Source organism: Marmota flaviventris, chromosome 3 (assembly GCF_047511675.1).
Source record: "Marmota flaviventris isolate mMarFla1 chromosome 3, mMarFla1.hap1, whole genome shotgun sequence".
Lineage (NCBI taxonomy): Eukaryota > Metazoa > Chordata > Mammalia > Rodentia > Sciuridae > Marmota > Marmota flaviventris.
In genome coordinates, this window is record NC_092500.1 from 85,054,502 (window position 1) to 85,077,216 (window position 22,715).

At 36.7% G+C, this 22,715-nt stretch overlaps 1 protein-coding gene across 1 annotated transcript in view; it reads right to left on the reverse strand.

The window, feature by feature from the left end:
* The window catches only part of Rassf8 (Ras association domain family member 8), a 143,413-nt gene that overhangs the window by 14,770 nt on the left and 105,928 nt on the right, over window positions 1-22,715 (reverse strand). Inside the window, exon 3 of the mRNA XM_027934067.2 lies at window positions 6,509-6,699. Coding sequence (XP_027789868.1) covers window positions 6,509-6,611 — 103 coding nt within the window. The 5' untranslated portion in view covers window positions 6,612-6,699. The remainder of the gene's footprint in view (window positions 1-6,508; window positions 6,700-22,715) is intronic.

Below are 22,715 nucleotides of genomic sequence, written 5' to 3' on the forward strand. Positions count from 1 at the left end.
ATCTACTTTTTATTCTAAAAGATGAAGTGTCTCTGGTTTAATTCTTAGTTCCTTGGTCCACTTTGAGTTGAGTGTTGTGCATGGTGAGAGACAGGGGTTTAATTTCATTTTGTTGTATATGGATTTCCAGTTTTCCCAGCCCCATTTGTTGACGAGGCTATCTTTTCTCCAATGTATGTTTTTGGCGCCTTTGTCTAATAGAAGATAACTGTAATTATGTGGGCTTGTCTCTGTGTCTTCTATTCTGTACCATTGGTCTACATGTCTATTTTGGTGCCAATACCATGCTGTTTGAGAGCAAATATAAAGAACTCAAAAAGCTTAACACCAAAACAAAACAACACAATAACAACAACATCAAAATCCCATAAAGAACCAAAAACCAAATAACTCAATCAATAAATGGGCCAAGGAACTGAACAGACACTTCTCAGAAGATGATATAAAATCAATCAACAAATATATGAAAAAATGTTCAACACCTCTAGCAATTAGAGAAATGCAAATCAAAAATACTCTTAAGATTTCATCTCACTACAATCAGAATGGCAGCTATTAAGAATACAAATAACAATAAGTGCTGGCAAGGATGTGTGTGTTTGGGGGGAAACACACTTATACATTGCTGGTGAGACTGCAAATTGGAAAGCAGTATGGAGATTCCTTGGAAAACTGGGAATGGAATCACTATTTTACCCAGCTATCCTATTCCTTGTCTATATCCAAAGGACTTAAAAAACAGCATAGTACAGGGACACAGCCACATTGATGTTTATTGCAGCACAATTCACAATAGCTAAACCTAAATGCCCTTCAATAGATGAATGGATAAAGAAACTGTGGTATGTATACATAATGGAATATTACTCAGCATTAAGAGAATAAAATCATGGCATTTACAGGCAAATGGATGGAACTGGAGAATATAAGGCTAAGTGAAGGAAGCCAATCTCCAAAAAACAAATTCCAAGTGTTTTCTCTGATATAAGGATGCTGATTCATAATAGAAATGGGGGGGGGGTACACATGGAAGAATAAAAACACTCTAGATAGGGCAAAGGGGAGGGAGGGCAAGAGAGGGGTCATGGGGATAGGAAACACAGTGGAATGAGATGGACATTGTATGAAGTACAATGTATGCTGTACACATGAAGACACGAATGGTGTGCCTCTACATTGTGTACAACCAGAGATATAAAAAATTGTGCTTTATATATAAGTGTAATATGAATTGAAATGCATTCTGCTGTCATATATAACAAATTAAAGTAAATAAAAAAAGAACTGTACTCAACGGTTGGTGTCAGGCATGTTGTGAATAAAAACAGCTCAAGTGCTTACTACATTAAAGATATGGCTTTAAGCTATGGGAATAAACAATAAGAAAACAGTGGTAGGTGATAGACAATCCCAAGTAAATGTAGATTTACTTTCTATTATCTAACAGGTTTGAAGTCATATGTAATGAAAATCCAGAATTTTTTAGGTTTTAGAAAGATGGCATGAAGCCATCCTGCAATCATGATTCTGTATTTGTAATAAAACCTTTCAACCTAACCCAAGCTTATGATAGTTCTAAAGTAAAATGTACCAACATTTATATCAAATGGGATAGATGAACTAAAACCAGCCTCACATCAAGCCATTTTTTTTAAACCACTACGGAAGCAATGCCAGGTATTGGGCTAACAAAAGAAGTATGATAAACTTGAGGATTTCAGAATTTTTTAGATTTCATAATGTGGATAAGGGATGTTGGTGGATAAGTAACATGTCAGGAGGTGAATGCTACAGAGAAATAGTAGTTAGGACAAGGAGTATATGAATGTGCACATGTGCAGGACACATAGTGGTCAGAGAGAGTTTTTGTTATAAGATTATGTTTGAGCAGAGATCTAAGGGAATGAACACAAAGTAACTAATTATAGAGTATTCTTAATAAAGAAAAACTAATGCAAAGATTGAGGTAGGAATGTGGTTGGCATGTTTAGGTGGGAGGGTATACTCCAAAATGAGTGGTTTTAAATGAGGTTAGAGTAGTGAGAGTATGTGGGGATTCCTTTATGCCCCTGAAGACTACTGAATGGGTTCAGAATTCTGGGTTAGGAAACCACTAATGGGTTTTGAGCAGAGGAATGAAATAATGCAACATGTTTTAAAGGAATTACTTTTAAAAGAAATCTGCTGAAAAGAGGGACAAGGTAGAAGTAGTGCTTTAGGTTCAAAGTGTCTCCCAAAAGCCCACGTGTTAAATACTTGGTTGCCAGACAGTGGTGTTACTGGGAGATGGTGGAACCTGACATGGGATCTAACAGAAGAAAGTTAGGCCACTGGAGGCATGCCCTAGAAGGGGATATGGAGACCCTGGTCACTTTCTGTTCTCTCTTTTCCTTCCTAGGTACTGTGAACAACTCCTCTACCATAATGTATTTTGCCACCATAGGCCAAAAGTAACAGGGTAAAGCAACCATGGACTGAAACCTCTGAAACTGTGAGTCAAAATAAACCTCTTCTCCTTTTAAGCTGGTTATCCTGAATATTTTGTTACAATAACGGAAAGCTGACTGACACAGTAGGGAGATGAGCTGGAAAGCTGTTATAAAAATCTAAGTGAAAAATAATCGTGGTTTCCATCAAGGTAACAAAGTGGTTAAAAACTACCATCAGTGGTTGTTGAGAGAAGAAATAAGATTCTGGATATATTTTGAAGGTAGAATAGGGGATTTGATGATAGGTTAGTTTTAAGGTAGTAAAGCAAGAAAGGAAGAAAAGACAACCCAAAGGTTTTGGATTCTATCAACTAAAAGAAGAGTTCTCATTTGCAGAGATGGGTAGAAGGAAGAAACTTGGGGATGGGCAGTACCTGGGACACAGAGCTTGGGTTTTGACATGTTAAGTCCAAGATACCAATCAGTTATCCTCTAGAATACACTGTCTCCTACAAGAGTGATTTAGTTAAAATTAAAAATTCATTTTCTCAGTCACACTAGCCACACTTCAAGTATTCAATAGTTGAATGTGACTAGGGACTATCATATTGCGAAAGCACAGGTATAGAACATTTTATCCTTGCTGAAAGTTTTACTGAACAGGACTGTCCTAGAAAATAAGTTTAACTGAGTACTTATTTTAGGCAAAGCAATTATATAAGAAAGCAAGATCCTCTATACTTTAGAAGAATTTTCAGAAAAGAAAAGTAAGTCTTAACAAATACTAAAACCAGAGTTTAGTATAAAATGTGTTTGAAAACTGATTATGAAAGGGCTTCTTGAGCAGAGTCCACCACATCATTTTAGTCCCAGCTCCAATCCAGTTACTTCTATTCAATGCTTGCTCTGGCCCCATTTGAAGAAGATACAGGGAACAGATCACAATAAGTGGGAACAGAAAGATTCTGAATCACTGATACTTTAAATGACATCAGGTATCAAAGCTTTGTGGATCAGAAACCTTTTCCTTCAGTTCCTTTATTTTTTCCTCCCCTAATTTTAGCTGGAATTTATTTCTATGTTAAACTTTTTTTTTTTTTTTTAGTTGTAGGACACAATACCTTTATTTTATTTATTTATGTGGTGCTGAGGATTGAACCCAGTGTCCCATGCATGCAAGGCAAGCACACTACCACTGAGCCATACTCCCGGCTCCTATATTAAGCTTTAAGTTACCTGAGGGCAAAAAAACCATACTTTTCTTATTTTTGGTTTGGGATACCGTAAAAGCAAATGCACTTTCCCTACTATAACTTGATACAGATGATCTGTCAAAGGCTTTCTGTTCACTTACACATCTGAGAGGCAGTTTGAGCTCTGGAATAATGGTACTTCTAGGACAGTTTACCAGGGAAACAAAATAGAATATTTAAATTGGGAATGTTTCAGAAAGCCTAGGATTACAATGACTGAACACAGGGTGCACTCTGGATGCATAGGTAGCTTAACCACTTCATGCAAAGAATATTTTAATCACAGTTTTACTTTTAACTATTCTGTCTGTCATAATTTGAAAATGTGTCCTACATCCATCACCTACCTGTAATCTGCCAAAGTAGTGAAAGATTAGGGTAGAAAGGATTTATTTCTAGAGTATTAGATACATTCAGAATTAAAAAAAAAAAATCAAACTAGGTTCTGTTTTGGCTCTTTGCTTGATTGATTAGAAGCACTAAGACAAAAGATGTTAGCTGTCATATGTATTCTCAGATTGCTGGCTTATGTACATATTTTCATAGTAAATAATTTTGATAGTTTCTGTGGTTTCTTAAAAAAATAATTTTAACTACTTGGAGAAAATGACTTCTAAGGTCGGTCTCTCTATCTCACGCGCACATGCTTACATACACACACACAGTTAGTATTTATGGGGGATTGTTCCAGGACCCTGCAGATACCAAAATCTGTGGATGTTTAAATCCCTTACAAAAAATAGCATGTATTTGCATATAAACTATGACACTGTCTTACATACTACAAATCACCTCCAGATTACTTATAATAATTAATTCAATGTAAATGCCATGTTAATATACTGTATTGTGTAGAGAATAATGACAAGGGGGGAAAAAAAGCATGCACATGTTTGGTACTAGGCATATCTACTGTACTTTTGGTTCAAGGTTAGTTGAATCCATGGATGTAGAACTTGTGGATATGGAGGGCTGACTGTATATAGTTGCCTAAACACGGTATATATGTACATGCAAACAAAAGCAACTAGTCTCAAGTTCCTTCAGTAAAAACTACTGTTTTGAGCCATGGAAATTTTGGGGTTGTTTGTTATAGAAGCAATTTTCTCTAATTAATAAATCCCCTATCGTTTCTTAAAGTAGAGATAAGAAAAAAGAATTACAAAATTTTCACTTGGTATTTAAACTCTGAATATAAAAATCTTTCATTATAAGACAGATATTCAAATATATATCAGAAGCAAATTGGTGCTGAGAAAATCTGGCACAACAACAGAAACAAGGACTAACAGCTGTTGGTTAGTTGCCAGTTGAGTCCTTCTCTGAATTCTGCATTCAATGAAGTAGTTATGATACAAAAAAAGAAATAGGTGGCCAAATTTGGAGGAATATCATAAAACACCTGTATTCAGGTAGCTGACTTTTCAAAACAGGTCTTGTACTGAGTTATTGAGGCAGCAAAAGATTCAGTTAAAACTTTTTACCATGTTCCACAAGTAAGAACATACTTCAGTTCCAAAGGACAAACTCATATCTAGTACCTGTAGGCATTTTTGCCCTTGAAATTCTGTGCAGAAAATGTGGCTACCACACAGATAAATGTGGCCTGCAACACCACTCAACTCCTTGACTTCTACAAAAACGTTTTTTAAAGTATTGTCCATGTTTTGATTCCCAAACATAACAGAGAAAGTTACATGAACAATGGTAATCCTAGTCTTCATTAAGAAAAAAAAAAAGGGAGGGGGAAATAACTAAATAAGTTGGTATAAAAGAATATGAAATAAAATTAAACATCTTAGTCTTCTCCTCTTCAATAGTTAAATTTAAGTCTACAAATATTACATTAATTTCATACTAGGGAATTTCACTGGATGTGAAAGCCTAGCATTCCTTTAATATATTAGAATGCTACTGCATTTAAGGAAAAATAAAAAAATGTCAGGAAGTCTCTATCTTGGTAGGGTACTACAACCTCTAACAAAGCATCTGCCATAATGCAGGAGGCAAAGTCAAGCATCTCCATCAGAAGCTCAGATGTCCTGGCAACACTGGCTGCTTTCAACCTTGATCTAACTGGACATGCTTCCAATATAAACTAGCAAAACAAAAAATAAACTTTTGATAAGAAGGCTAGAGCACCTAGCATGATGTTGGACACACAGTTTCTCCTTAATATTTGTTTGCTGAATAACAGATTTAAGATGTAAATAGAAACTATAATCCACATTACTAATTTTACTGAGGCAGGAATTTATATCTTCATCATATTCCAAAAGGATTTAAGATAACAAATAAATTTGCACAAATTATGACAAGGAAAAGTTTAAAATAAATTGGAAGAAACTTGAGATAGGAGGATAAGATAAAAACAGGAGATGTATTTGACAACTTCATCTTCACTGTATAAGATTTAAAGAGTGCACATTATTTTCCTAAAAAGCAATGCTGTTATTTCATTTGTTGTATTTGCTTTTCTAAAAGTATTCAGAAATTGATAATAGAATTTTTCCTTATGAGGGACTCTGGGAACTAGGAATCTATGTTTTGCTTAAGAAAACATCTTTAGTTTCAGAAATCACTGTTTAGTATGACACCAGGGAAGAAGTTGAGTGATATGGGTGGGGGGGTAATTCCAAGAACAGCATCATTACAGATTAACTCAAACACAGGCAAAGAATAGTAAGTAAAAGTGTGTCTGTGAGATTTATTATAGAACTAAATGAACAAAACTCACTAGAGACATATATTGAAACCACACACATATACAGCCCCCAAAAGAAAGTGTAAAGGAATTTTATCCTAGACATCCAAGAGTTTACTTACCTATAGCTTGAGCTAAGGCTATTACAACCTCCTGGCAAGTTGTGACTTCGGTGACACCACAAACAATCCTCTGAACTCCATCCACCCATACTTTCAGTTCCATGGTGCACTGGCTAATCACCCAAGGCCCTGACAGTAGTCATCAGAGTGTCAGGTCATGTCTGGCTTCAAGAACACAGAGAAGGCAGAGACTGTAGTCAGATAAAAAGAGGAAAATATCATTTTTAATAAGGTAAATGTTAGCATTTCTTATATAATATAAAAATTACATGAAACAAATTTTAATATACCAGAATCCTGCTACTATAAAAGTCCATTTGTACTTATTTTACAGAACTAAAGTCAGCAGTACAAATGCAATTACAGCCACCTAGCATGACACTGCTTCATATTATTACTACTTTCCTAACAATGATTTTATTTATGTGTCTTTGGGCTAAATATTCTTATTTACTTGATCAAGCCCTACTGTTCAGTGTATATGTTCTTTTTCTATCCCTTTTCACCACTTTCATTAGGATGGGTTCTGAGTTAAAAGAAAGAAAAAAAAGTTCTTGTCATTCCTGGAATCATAAACCAATCTCACAGGCTTGCCAGCACTGAGTATAATACTTGTTAGAAACATTTGTCAAGGCGTCCTGCTAACTCCAAGTTGCACTCTTGTGTTGAGTGTGTCCCTTACCTCCCCACAAGACTGAGGAAATGGTCTTTACCACTGAATGCTCCCACCAAGCATGCATGAAGACAGGTGTGTAAAAAAAAAAATCTCATTTTTTTTTTTTGAAAACAAATTCCTTGGGTAGCTGACCCCATGTGTGAACATCTTATTCTTTTCTTATTTAGCTGGGCTTGCTAATTTTGCTGAATTAGAAGACTGATACAAACATAAACCATCATCATTTGTTGTATTTGCTGTGCTAAACCAGTGCTCAATTTTTTATTTGGCTGAATTATATGCCAAACATTTCTCATTTCATTAAACCAAATACCTTGATTTCTTCTACTGGTACCGATTTGAAAGGTTTTAATCTGCTAAAAAGAATTTATGCACAGTTCTTTTCTTGTGAGTTTTTAAAATCTCAACTTTTCCTGTGTCAAATCTTTTTTATCAATCTAGGATTTACTTTGTTTATCCATTGTTTTTGATCTTCATATTTCTTTGTTGTTTTAGAAAAGAGCATTAAAGTTTTTATGAGATGTAATAAACATTGATTTAATTAAGAGAACATTTGGATTAGTTTTAAGGTTTATAATGGCACTGATGTTTCACAATTAATGACTTTTAAAAAAGATTACTAAAAGATACTGAAAACTTTTCCTATAAAATAGAATTTACTATGAACAGTAGCTTTGCCCCTTTACATTTTCTTAAGGGACCTAAGACAGTTATGGGCCATCTAGTCACCTAGTGGTAAGTTAGAACACATGCTATCTGAAGGAAGATAAACTATATTATTTCTTCCAGAGATGGTGCAAAAATACTCTGTCATCATGAAAACAAGAAAGGACTGATTGAACAGTAACTTCCTAGGATGCTGCTTCAGGTCTCTGCCTATAATGAGGTGCCAAAGAAGTTTCAGAAACCCCTATATTTGCTTTTATTGGTTTTAGATATATATGACAACAGAATATACTATGACTAAATTACAAGAGCATGAATATAATTTGTTTTACTTCAGTCTCCAGTATTTCTCCTTCCCCTTCCTTCCTCCCATGCCTAGTTCCCTTCCCTCTATATTCTACTCTTCAGAAATCCCTACATTATACAGAGAAGGGTCTTCTTTCCAATGACCAGCTGATTCCCATAACTGGGTTCCTTGTTATGAGATCCTTTGAGATGTTAATGGTTCTGAGAAAAAGGGTTCCAAAGTCAAAGAAATATAAGAAATTCCGTAAACAATGTTAAAAGTTTCTTTACAGTGAGACTTCTCTGAACCTCCAACAGGCTGTGAGCACTCTAAGCTTCAAGAAGGAGCTGCACACACAACACAACTGTCTTCCACTCACCTGGAGGACACATAGGGAAAGGAATAGGGCAGTTCTGACCCTGAAGGCTCTGCCTTACTAGGTTCTCTCTACACTAAAAATAGAACATGCAAAAATTATTCTTTCTTGGAAAAAGATGCAGGCATCAAAAAGTGATCAAACATTAATATATGGCTTTATTTCATTAAAAAATGTTGAATTAAAGTATGCTTAATATCTAATCCTTTTTTTCCATTAAAAAATCTTGAACTTGAAAAAACTACTAAGAAAGCCCCTCCCTCCAAAGAAACCTTTTATTCAAAAGAAACCTCTGGGACTTATTTTTTTTTAAATATTAAAAAACATACAAAAACATATCAAAAAGATAGTGTACCACGATCAAGTGGGGTTCAAGGGATGTAAGGTTGGTTCAACATACGGAAATCAATAAATGTAATGCACCACATCAACAGACTTAAAAGATGAGAACCATATGATCACCTCAACAGAAGCAGAAAAAGCATTCAACAAAATACAGCACTCATTCATGCTCAAAACACTAGAAAAACTAGGGATAACAGGAATATATCTCAACACTGTAAAAGCTATCTATGCTAAGCCCCAGGCCAACATCATTCTAAATGGAGAAAAATTGAATGCATTCCCTCTAAAAACTGGAATAAGACAGGGAAGCCCTCTTTCACCATTTCTATTTAACATAGTTTTTGAAACATTAGCCAGAGCAATTAGACAGATGAGATAAATTAAAGGTATACACATAGGAAAAGAAGAACTTAAATTAGCCCTATTTGCTGATGATATGATTCTATACCTAGAAGACCCAAAAATTCTGCCAGAAAACTTCTGGAACTTGCTGAGAGCCACGGCTGAGTCTGTATGGCCCCTGGCATTTTGCCAACAGTATTGATTGACAGGCGAGGCATTACTATCCGCCTCTGACGCAACTTTTGAGTTCTCGCACTATTTTGGAGTTCTCGTGGGGATTTCCAGGGATTCCCCGAGAGTTCCCATTGGTTGGGGAAGTGCAGGAGGAGGGATTTCCGGGAGAGATATTTCCGGCTGGGGGTTCCTGGACAAGCCTCGTGGCGCGTTCGGGAGGATTCCCCTGGAGCTGTGTGAAGTGTTCTCCTGCAGTTTAAAAATAAAGTTTGTTCCTGCTTCAGTGGCTCGTGATTTGTGCCCAGCCAGACTGCGGCATTTGGTGGCCCGTGCGGGGAACATCTGAAGCTTCGGGGTAAGTGAAATTACTTGCCCCTAAGGGAAGGCGAGAGAATGGGTGACCATTTTAAAAAACAATGTGTTCTTGTTTTGATTTGTTTTGTGTTTGTTTCAAGCTGCCTATCCCTAGAATTTTCTCAGGCAGATTGGGAAAAATGGTTGGCTCAAGGTTTGAAGTTGTTCGCCCCTGAGGAAGAGATAGAAATAGACCACAAATGCACATATCAAGAAAATAGGAAAATTGATACAACAATTTTTTGTTCCGTTTTTGTTTCATTCTGTTTCGGTTTTGTTTTGTGTTATCTTATTGGGTTGCGTTATCTTTATAACAGATTAGAAATTAGTAAAAAACAAACTGAAAGAGTGTTAAGTAAATTGTTAGAGGTTCAGACCATGGAGAAAGACATTTTAGATCAAGCAAAAGAGAAGGTCTCTCAAGCTAGTCAGACAGAGGAAGAAAATTTAAAGGAAGAAAGCTTAGAGGAGAAACAGCTATTAGGGAAAAAGCTACAACAGGAGGCTGCTACTAACACCGTTCTATCACCAGAGGGCGTAATTCAACCAACAGCACCCCCTATGGAGATAGCTGAGTGGCCCTCAAACCCCGTAGTTGATAGATGGGATCCTGATACAGGACCTCAAAGATTAGCATGCCCTGTACTTGAGCAGGCAGGAGGGCAGCGAATTCACCGTGCTTTAGATTTCAAAACAGTGAAGCAGTTAAAGGAGGCTGTAACAACCTATGGTCCTCAAGCACCGTTCACTGTAAGCATGGTCGAATCCATTACCAACTTGGACATGACGCCAGCAGATTGGGCTAGTATGTGTAAATCTGTGCTAAATGGAGGACAATATTTGTTATGGAAGGTTGCCAATGAGGAATTTTGCAGGGAGACAGCTAGACGAAATGCAGCAGCCGGTTACCCTCAAAGAAATCTAGATATGTTGTTAGGAAAAGGACCTTATGAGGGTCAACGGCAACAAATTGAATATGATCCTGGCGTATACGCACAAATTGCTGTAGATGCGGTTAGGGCATGGAAAACTTTACAGGGGCATGGAGGTTTACAAGGTCAATTATCTAAGGTAATACAAGGAACTAATGAACCTTACGCTGAATTTGTAGATAGGCTTATTCAAGCAGCTTCTAGAATTTTTGGGGATACAGAACAGGCAATGCCATTTATAAAACAACTGGCTTATGACCAAGCAAATCGTTGTTGCAGAGAGGTCATTAGACCATGGAGACATGAAGATTTAAACACATATATTAAATTATGTAGAGACATTAATGAACAAGGACAAGTCTTAGCAGCAGTACAACAGGCTTTAGATGCCAGGCCAAAAACATGCTATAATTGTGATCAAACAGGACATTTTAAAAGGAGTTGCCCCATAGGAGGAGGGTTTAACAAAGCTAGATATCAAACGAATAGAATACCGGGTATTTGCCCACGATGCCGTAGAGGGAAACATTGGGCTAATGAATGCCGTTCTCAAACCACCATAGAGGGTATTCCGTTATCAAAAAACAGACAAGGACCAAGTGTTTACCCACGATATCGTGGAGAAAGGCATCGAGCTCCATTGCCAAAAAACAGACAGGGGGGCCCAATGCTCCGGGGCCCACGACCACAAATGTACGGGGCACTGGAGGAACCCAGAAACACCATGGAGGAACCCAGCAACCCCATCAGGGTAGTGCCCAGGACACATTATCCATCAGATCTCTCATCAGACGAACCAGAGGGAGCGCAGGTTTGGACATCTGCGCCTCCGCCAGAGCAGTACTAACTCCAGAGATGGGAGTTCAAATCATTCCCACAGGAGTAAAAGGACCTCTTCCCCAAGGAACAGTAGGCTTATTGTTAGGATGCAGTTCTTCTACGCTAAAAGGACTTATGATAAGTCCCGGGGTAATTGATCCCGATTATGAAGGTGAAATAAAAATTATAGCTAGTTCTCCAAAGGGTATATCAGTAATTTCACCAGGAGATAGAATAGCACAGTTATTAATAATACCCAGCCTACATGATAAATGTTCCAGTCGTACTGTAGAAAGAGGTTCCAGGGGATTAGGCTCCACAGGTGTAGATTGGGCTATGCTGTCTTTAAATTTAGATTCTCGCCCCATGCTAAAACTAAATATTCAAGGACATGAATTTAATGGACTACTGGATACAGGTGCAGACCTTAGCATCATATCTCGTCAAGAATGGCCACAACATTGGCCGTTACAACAAGCCACTCAAACGCTTCGAGGCCTAGGAGTGGCAACTAATCCCCATAGAAGTGCAATGGTATTAGATTGGAAGGATCCTGAAGGATGCGAAGGAACTATACAGCCATATGTATTGGATCATCTTCCTATAAATTTATGGGGACGAGATGTCCTAGATCAATTAGGCTTGACATTAACAAATAACATCAATCCAAATGCGCCCACTATTAGGGCTAGACAAGGTTTCAGGAAAGAAAAAAGATTAGGAGAACAAGGCATAGCAGCACCAATTCAAATAGATCAGGGAATAAATAGACATGGACTGGGTTTTCAGAAGGGGTCACTGAGGCAATAAAAATTACTTGGAAATCAGATAGACCAGTATGGGTTCCTCAGTGGCCCCTGACTAAAGAAAAGATACAAGCAGCCCATGACCTGGTCAAACAACAATTAGCGGAGGGACATATACAACCTTCCGTATCTCCTTACAATACTCCCATTTTTGTCATTAAAAAGAAATCTGGTAAATGGAGATTATTGCAAGATTTAAGAGCCATTAATAATGAGATGGTTATTATGGGACCTGCTCAATCGGGGATTCCTCAATTGTCTGCTTTGCCAAAAACCTGGTACGTTTTAGCTATAGATATTAAAGATTGTTTTTTTTCAATTCCAATTCATCCTGAGGATAGTCCACATTTTGCATTTACTATCCCTGCACTGAATCATGAAGGTCCTGATCAGAGATATGAATGGAAAGTACTCCCTCAAGGGATGGCTAACAGCCCAACTATGTGTCAAATTTATGTTAACAAAGCAATCCAGCCACTTAGAAATCAAAATCCTAAACTACAAATATTTCACTATATGGATGATGTATTGTTAGCACACAAAGATAAAAACACATTGCTAGAATGTTATGCCACACTTACAAATTTATTAAAAAATTATAATCTAGAGATAGCAATAGATAAAGTACAATTAAATTTTCCAATTAATTATTTAGGAGTTCTATTATCCTCAACCATGGTCCGTCCACCAAAAATTCAAATACGAGTAGATCAACTCAAATCACTTAACGACTTTCAAAAGTTATTAGGAGACATAAATTGGATAAGGCCTTATCTAGGCATACCAACAGGAGAGTTGGGACCTTTATTTGATATCCTAAAAGGTCCATCAGATCCAAATTCACCCCGCATGTTAACGCCTGAAGCAAGAAAGGCATTAAAAATTATTGAAACATATATGGAAAATATGCATTTGGATAGAATTGATATAACTTTGCCTTTATTATTTATTGTAATACCAACAAAAAATATTCCTACAGGAGTATTTTGGCAAGAAGGTCCATTATTGTGGATACATTTATCTTATTCTCCTAACACTATTCTTACTAGGTATCCTGAGGCTGTAGGACAATTAATACTCAAAGGAATAAAAGCAGCAAAGGGAGTGTTTGGAATTTCTCCCAATAAAATTATTACTCCATATACTATGGATCAAATTGATGAGTTAGCTAATGAGTTAAATACTTGGGCAATAATCATGTGTAAATCTAATGTTTCATTTGATAATCACTTACCATCTAATCCTTTGTTGTCTTTTTGGTCTTCGCATCCTGTAGTTTTTCCAAAAATGACAAGAAAAACCCCTATCATGAATGCTCCAAATGTATTCACTGATGGGTCAAATAATGGTACAGCAGCAGTAGTTACCCCTGATCAAACTTTTACATTTTTAGTACCCAAACAATCAGCTCAAAAGGTAGAGCTTAATGCAGTTTTACAAGCTTTTGTGATGTTTAAAGATTCTGTATTTAATTTATTCTCTGATAGTCAGTATGTAGTTAATGCTATAGTATCCCTTGAAGATGCTGGCAGGATTTCCCCTTCCTCTACTGTTTTCTCTTTGTTTTCTGCTATACAAAGTCTAATCTGGGACAGAAAAGATCCATTCTTTATAGGACATATCAGAGCACATACAGGATTGCCTGGAGCCCTTAGTTTGGGCAACGATTTAGCAGATAAAACTACACATGACATACATATTTTCTCTACACTAGAAGAAGCTACACATTTTCATAAAAGGTTCCATGTCAATGCTAATACTTTACAAAAGCGTTTTAAAATAACTAAGGAACAAGCTAGACAAATAATAAAACAATGTCAAAATTGTGTGACCTTTTTACCACAAGTTAATCTTGGAGTCAATCCTAGAGGACTGATACCTAACCATATTTGGCAGATGGACGTCACACACTTGCCACAATTTGGAAAATTAAAATATTTGCATGTTACAGTTGATACTTCTTCCGGATTTTTGATGGGCTCCCTTCATTCCGGAGAAAAAACTAAAGATGTTATAGCTCATTGCTTACAAAATTTTGCCACTGTGGGCGTTCCAAAGCAGTTAAAAACAGATAATGGTCCTGGTTATACTTCTACCTCTTTTAAACAATTTTGCTCATCATTTGGCATTACTCATATAACAGGAATTCCATACAATCCACAAGGACAAGGCATAGTTGAAAGAGCTCATCAAACTATTAAAATGTACTTACTAAAGCAAAAAGAGGGAATTGGAAAGGGGTATATGTCACCCAAAGATAAACTTAAAATAACCCTTTTTACTCTAAACTTTTTAAATTTGGATTCCTCAGGGCTTAGTGCTGCGGAAAGGCATATGTGTCCAAAAAATGTACATAAGCCTAAGGTACTTTGGAAGGATATTCTAACAGGACAATGGAAAGGTCCTGACCCAGTGATTGTCTGGAGTCGGGGTTCTGTTTGTGTTTTTCCACAGGGAGAACAGCAGCCGATTTGGATTCCAGAGAGATTAACTAAAACAATTTCTACAGGCCAAAAGGAAGATGATTTGACTCAAATCCATAACAGCTGATATCCAGAACTCCAGTTTGGCTATTCTTACATCTGCGACAGTGATTAACCAGGATGCTTTTTTCAATATTTATTTTATTATTTGCCTTTTCCCACATCATAAAGTTCTATTTTATTTTTGAGCTCATACAGACCTAGGTTAATGTTTTTCTGATCAGTTTTATTTTTTGACTGTGGAGTTTTTAAGCATTGCAATGGAGATTTCACCTAGGTAAAGCTTCAAGGCCTTTACTATTGTCTTAAGTGTTGTATGTTATGTGTGCACACTTCTGTTTTGTGTTGTATGTCTGTATGTGCGTATGTCCATATATCATATATGAGGAGCGCTCATGAATAAATGGATCCGAATTTTTTTATTCACGTGATTTTAATGGTTTAATTTAGATTGGGTAAACAGCTGTTGAAAATTGTTTTAATATGTGAACAAATAGGAGGTTAACAGATCTGTTTGTTTACTTTCACCTTTCCTTCTCATGATATTTAATAATTCTGTTCAGGATAATGTATATTGTTCAAAAAATTGTTTTCTTAGTGCCTGTTGGAATGTTACATAATTTTTTTCTTAGCATCATTGTCAGAACTCCTATCTTCATCCCAGTGCCGGTGAAGACAAAGATAAAACCAAACTACAGCTTCTTCGATAGTTATCACAACAAACTGTAAAAACTGATGCATCAATGAATAATAACTCCACAAGTAATGCTCAATTAAGGAGTCGATTTACTTTGGGAGGAAATGGACATATTGACAGATTCCTCTGCTTTGAATTGCTTGTAGACCTTGCCTGGACTATGTATCACTTGTATGCATTGTGAACTATCTGTTGGTACAGCGAATTGTGGTAGTGCTGGAGTATTTTTGTTGATGGTGTCACCGGTGGTACAATTTTTCAAAGGAGCCCTCAATTGGCTTAGTGTCATGGCATTTTGCATCCTCCTCCCTTCTGCTAGTGATGGTCTAAAATTTGGGGGCCAATGGCTTATACTGGACCGGTAGTCAGTGACGGGTATGATCCAATTGCAGTGGTATCAACCTAAGACAGGAGGCTGACGCCTAAAGGTCAGTTTTCCGATGACGGGTAAGAACCATATGTTGAATTGGACAACCTACCAGGCACGGTCCTTAAGCCACATTAACCTCACTCCCCCACTGGCACCAAGGCCAAATTTGGGGGCCAACAGAGGTGAGGCAAAGAACCTCACCCCCCCACTGGTGCATAGACCTATCCACAAGTATGGCTGTATGCTGGACCGGTAGTCAGTGACGGGTATGATCCAATTGCAGTGGTACCAACCTAAGACAGGAGGCTGACGCCTAGAGGTCAGTTCATCCGATGACGGGTAAGGACCATATGTTGAATTGGACTGCCTAACAGGCACGGTCCCTAAGCCACATTGCTTGTTGTTTAATTAAACAAAAAGGGGGAGATGCTGAGAGCCACGGCTGAGTCTGTATGGCCCCTGGCATTTTGCCAACAGTATTGATTGACAGGCGAGGCATTACTATCCGCCTCTGCCGCAACTTTTGAGTTCTCGCACTATTTTGGAGTTCTCGTGGGGATTTCCAGGGATTCCCCGAGAGTTCCCATTGGTTGGGGAAGTGCAGGAGGAGGGATTTCCGGGAGAGATATTTCCGGCTGGGGGTTCCTGGACAAGCCTCGTGGCGTTCGGGAGGATTCCCCTGGAGCTGTGTGAAGTGTTCTCCTGCAGTTTAAAAATAAAGTTTGTTCCTGCTTCAGTGGCTCGTGATTTGTGCCCAGCCAGACTGCGGCAGAACTAGTAAAGGAATTCAGCTAGCAGGATACAAAATCAACACCCATAAATCAAATGCATTTCTGTATATCTGTGACAAATCTTCTGAAAGGGAAATGAGGGAAACTACCCAATTTACAATAGCCTCAAGAAAAAAAAATACTTGGGAATCAACCTAACAAAAGAGGTGAAAGACCTTTACAACAAAAACTACAGTACACTAAAGAAAGAAATCAAAGAAGACCTTAGAAGACGGAAAGATCTCCCTTGTTCTCGGATAGGCAGAATTAATATTGTCAAAATGACCATACTACCAAAAGCACTATACGGATTTAATGTAATTCCAATCAGAATCTCAATGAAATTCCTCATAGAAACAGAAAAAGCAGTCATAAAATTCATCTGGAAAAATAAGAGACCCAGAATAGTTAAAGCAACCCTTAGCAAGAAGAGTGAAGCAGGTGGCATCACTATACCTGACCTTAAACTACACTACAATGCAATAGTAACAAAAATGGCATGGTATTGGCACCGAAATAGACTTGTACACCAATGGTACAGAATACAGGATACAGAGACTAATCCACATAATTACAGTTATATTTGACAAAGGCGCCAAAAACATACATGGGAGGGAAGAGAGCCTCTTCAACAAGTGGGGCTGAGAAAATTGGAAATCCATATGCAACAAAATGAAATTAAACCTCTATCTCTCACCATGCACAAAACCCAACTCAAAGTGGATCAAGGACCTAGGAATTAAACCAGACACTTCGTCTATTAGAATAAAAAGTAGACCTAAATCTCCATCATGTTGGATTAGGCTCCAACTTCCAATAAGACTCCTATAGCATAATAATTAATATCAAGAATCAATAAATGGGATGGATTTGAATTAAAAAGCTTCTTCTCAGCAAAAGAAATAATCAGTGAGGTGAATAGAGAGTGTACTAATTTGGAACAAATTCTTACCACATGCACATCAGAGTAATAATCTCTAGAATATATAAAGAACTCAAAAAGTTAAACACAAAAAAACCCAAATAATCCAATCCATAAATGGGCCAAGGAACTGAACAGATATTTCTGAGAAGAAGATATGCAATCAAAAAAATATATGAAATGCAAATCAAAACTACTCTTAAGATTTCATCTCACTCCAGTCAGAATGGCAGCTATTAAGAATACAAACAGCAAGTGTTGGTGGGGATGTAGGGAGAACAGCACACTCATACATTGCTGGTGGGACTGCAAATTGGTGCAGCCAATATGGAAAGCAGTATGGTGAATCCTTGGAAAACTGGGAATGGAACCACCATTTGATCCAGCTATCCCTCTCCTTGGTCTATACCCAAAGGACTTAAAAACAGCATACTACAGGGACACAGCTACATCAATGTTTATTGCAGCACAATTCACAATAGCTAAACTGTGGAACCAACCTAGATGCCCTTCAGTAGATGAATGGATAAAGAAAATGTGGTATATATACACAATGGAATATTATTCAGCATTCAAAGAGAATAAAATCATGGCTTTTGTAGGATGGAGCTGGAAAATATAATGTTAAGTGAAATTAGCTAATCCCAATAAACCAAATGTCAAATGATTTCTCTGGTTTAGGGAAGGTGATTCATAATATGCTGTGGGGGAGGGAATGGGACGATTAAATGAACTCTAGATAGGGCAAAGGGGAAAAGGGGAGGGAGGGGAAGGGAAGGGACTTAGGGGTAGGAAAGATGGTGGAATGCGATGGTCATCATTACCCTAAGTACATGTATAAACACACAAAGGATGTGACTGTACTTTGAGTATAACCAGAAATATGAAAAATTGTGCTCTATGTGTGTACTATGAATTTTAATGCATTCTATTGTCATATATAACAAATTAAAAAAATTAAAAAAATAAATAATAAAAAATTAGTAGAAAACTTAGCACATTTCTGAGCACACAATACAGCACTGTTAACTGAAGGCACAATGCTGTACAGCAGATCTCTAGAATTCACTCATCTTGTACGATTGAAACTTTATACCCAGTGAACAGCAACTGCCAACTACCTCCTATTCCAAACATATTCCAATGGCAATCACTATTCTATTTCCTGTTTCTTCAAATTTGACTACTCTAGATACCTCATCTAAGTTCTATATTCTTATTTAGACCTTAGCATACTACACATATTTTCTTATCTGAATTTCTGTTTCACTTTGAACTTTCAATCATTGAGTGAATATAAACAAACATAAGTGTCATGCACATCTGTTACACATTACAGAGTAAGTAATCTTGTGGGAAAACACTGAGCATAAAGAATACTGAAACTTGCAGGGTATTCAAGTTTTTGAACAGACTTTCTACCATGGCACATCACACCAGGAAGACCAACATCTGTTTTTGAATTTTATCTTTTATACTTGGAATCTTAAGGAGGGTAGGAAAAGTTTTATTGGGTTCAGGTCAATGGACTGGCCTGCCCCAGATTTTATTTCTAGGAGAGCCACTATTTTTAGAAGAATACAATTTCTGTTGGGGCTTTAAGTTTTACTGATAATCATCTCTAACTTCCCTAAAAATCACAGTAGTTTTATGAGTCATCTGAAGAACCTGTCTCTCCATTTTTCCAGTAAAAGTTTATAATGCTCCTCTCTCAGAGCTATAGCTTGGATCTTTTCAACCCTATCAAATCCAATTGCTCTTTTTTTCAACCCTCTCAAGTTCTATAGCTGTATACCTTGCTCCAGAACTCGACTAGAGGGGAAAATGAAGTTCTACATTGTAGGAGCATGTGGTAGAGCAGGCATCACTGAAACTTAGAACCTGGGCAGCAAAGGACTTTGGCATTCCAGTTAGAATTTGGAATAAATTTGTTCATGGAAAAATGATGCAGTTAAATGGAAATGGAAAGTAAGGTTCTACTGCAAGGGTATTAATATAGTGCACTTATGGTTTTCATCATGAGATTTCTATAGTCAAATCATGAATATTTTAATAATTTTTTATTCAAAAACATGCCACTGGGAAACAAAATTTCTTTAGCTAAGAACCATGTGTCATTATAAAAGCCCACCTGAATTAAGCATCTACATTTGTGGAGACATTTTCCCACAAGATCAATGCTTTAATTAAGGAATAATAGTCAACCCTCCTTATTCCCAGATTCTACATTTGTGAATTTGTCTACTTGCTAAAACTTTTTTGTAACCATAGAAGTCTAGAAGTCAATACTGGTGCTTTCATGGTTACTCAAGGATATGCAGAGTAGTGAAAAATCTGAGCTACCTGACACATTCCCAGCTGAGGCTGAATCAGAAGCCATTCTGCCTTTTTGGTTTTCTACTCTTATATTGTCAGTCAGTGTCCTTTTCTCAATAGACTTAGTGCCATATTTGTGTGTGTGTGTGTGTGTGTGGATGTGCGTGCGTGTGCACGTTTTGGTGACTTTACAGTTTAAATGGCCTCCATGTATAGTGCTGGAATGCTATCTAGTGTTTACGAGGCAAGGAAGCTATAACGTGATGAAGAAAAATGCATGTTAGATAAGCTTTGTTAATACATGAGTCATAATGCTGTCAGCTGGGAGTTCAATGTTAATAAATCAATAAAATATGTTAAATAAGCCATCTTTAAACAGAAAAACACCTAAAACAAGGGTATGTGTTGATTAATTTTAAAAAATGTTGTGACCAGAGGTTCACAGGAAACTATGTATTCTCTTTAGGAAAAATAGTTCTAATTGAGTGTTCGGATTAAACTTACAAATATAATACATACATACATACATATACACATATATATACACACACATAAAAAGTACATTTAACTATATAATAATATTATTATATATTATACATAGAGAGAGCAAGCAAGAGAGAGAGAGAAGAGGGGGGAGCCTTTAAAAGTTTTTTTTTTTTTTAATTTTGAGATGGGGTCTCACTAAGTTGCTTAAGGCCTTGCTAAGTTGCTGAAGCTGAGGCCTTGAATTTGTAATCCTCCTGCTCAGCCTCCTGGGTTGCTGGGATTACACACATGCACCACAAAGCCCAGCATGACTGTATATTTTTAAAAAGTATAACTTCCTTGTAATGGCAACAATAAATCTGTTGAGCAAATGCCATTACTTCCTGGACAATAGATGCCAATACACAAATAGCTTATGGTCGATTTTAATACTTAGGAAGATAAAGCACAGCAAGACAAAGATTCTGATACGCCACAGCAAAGAAGCCAGCCAAACTGATAAATTTATTCAGCGATTTGGTGTGGGAGTGCTATGTGAAGAAAAGGGAGATAATGCTTATAAAATATGCTGCTGAACTATAGGATAGAAACAAACTACCATCTTTTGAAAATAAGAAACATGTGCCAGCCCCTCAGTGCATGTTGAAGAACCCAGAAGGACGATGGATATCCTATTTAAGTATTACTAGTAGGGACAATATAAAACAGAGGAAAAATTATTAATAATCTAGCTTTTCTCTTTCCCTATGTGAAAAGTTTTCATTGCCACCAGTAACTCATTTTTTCCTAAAGACATATTGATATTTTCTTTTAGAGATTTGCCTAAATCATAGGATTTCTTCTTCGATGGTATGTTTTTAAAAATCTCAATTCTAACCAATCTGTGATTACTAATTATTAAATAAAATAAATCCATGTTCCTTTCTTAATTATTCATCCTCCTCAGGTGACAGCATTCAAATACTTAACAATGCCAAAATATGAATAATCAAAATATGAATGATCTACAATAATGGCAACTGCCATATTTGGCACAAGTACTTTCCATATGGTAGGCGTTGTGTACTGAGCCTCAGTTATCATAACCTCAACAATACAACCCATTGAGTTAGACGTCAATAATCTTATTTTAAAAATGAGATAAGTTTCATAGAGCTAAAAATAACTTTTTCCAAGGTTAACAAATCACATTCAAAATTTAGATGAATAAAGAAATTTAAGAATAAACAGGGCCATGCTTCTCCACAAGGACTCACGTACCCGAACAGTTCTTTTTAGACTCTTAAACTACCCTAAGAAATCTCACTTATAATTTCTTGGAGATTTATTTCTATCAACAAATAATTTTTCAGAATGTATGTAAAAACTTGCCATTCTAGGAGAAAGAAAAGAGGCATAACCAAGTAAACCATGATAAAAAACTGCAATTTCAATTCAAAGGAGTCGATGACACACACATGCCATCCAGAAAAATGAGTATCTGATGGTGATTTGTTTTCAGGATCAACAAACAATTCTTCTAGTTTTTTAAAATTATATTCAGCTTTATTTCTACATAGTCCCAAATAAAGTATGTTTGAACATGTCATTATTTTAATTCCTGTCTTAAATTCAAAAGTAAAACTTCTAGGAGATTTCCTTCATTTTCTTAAGATTTGAACAATTAGAAACTATGTTGTAGAATAAACCATTTTATTTCAAGGCAGTGCTGAGCAGCGGAAACAGCACACTTGGAGGTTCAAATCCTAGGCTCTACTAACTGTGGGATTTAAGTCAGGATGAATGACTTTCCTTATGGCACTTGTGAGAAATGGAACGAGGTAATGTCTTAAAAATGTACCTAGTACAGAGTTTGGCACATAGTATGAATTCAAAAGCTATTTTGGAGTATGGAAATGAAAAATCTAGAAAGGAAAATGAACATCGAAGAAAAATTCTGAAAACATTAACAAAAGTAGTTGAAAATAAAGACATTTTAGGTTATTATATCATGTCCCTAAAGAAGACCTCAAAGATTTTTAAATGGACATTAACAATGATAATCCATCTTTAGAAATTTCAATCACTTTTAGTTTGAGACATGTTATGAGTCCAGATAAACTTACTGGCATGAAAATACTGATCCTTTTATTAACAAGTATCTTTTCCCCTTAAAATAAACTTTTTAAATGAATACAACTAGTAATTTTGCTTTTACTAGTTGTATTAGCACTGCAGTCATCACCATAGCCTTCCCCACAAAGTAGCCCCTAACTTTTTGACAACAGACAGGGACTACAAGCAGCTGCATCTCAGAGCAGGCATCCCAAAGGGAGTGTGAAGCCCACTCTTGCAGCCCCATCTCTGTAAGACGTTACTTCCATCTTGGGGCACCTTAACTATTATTT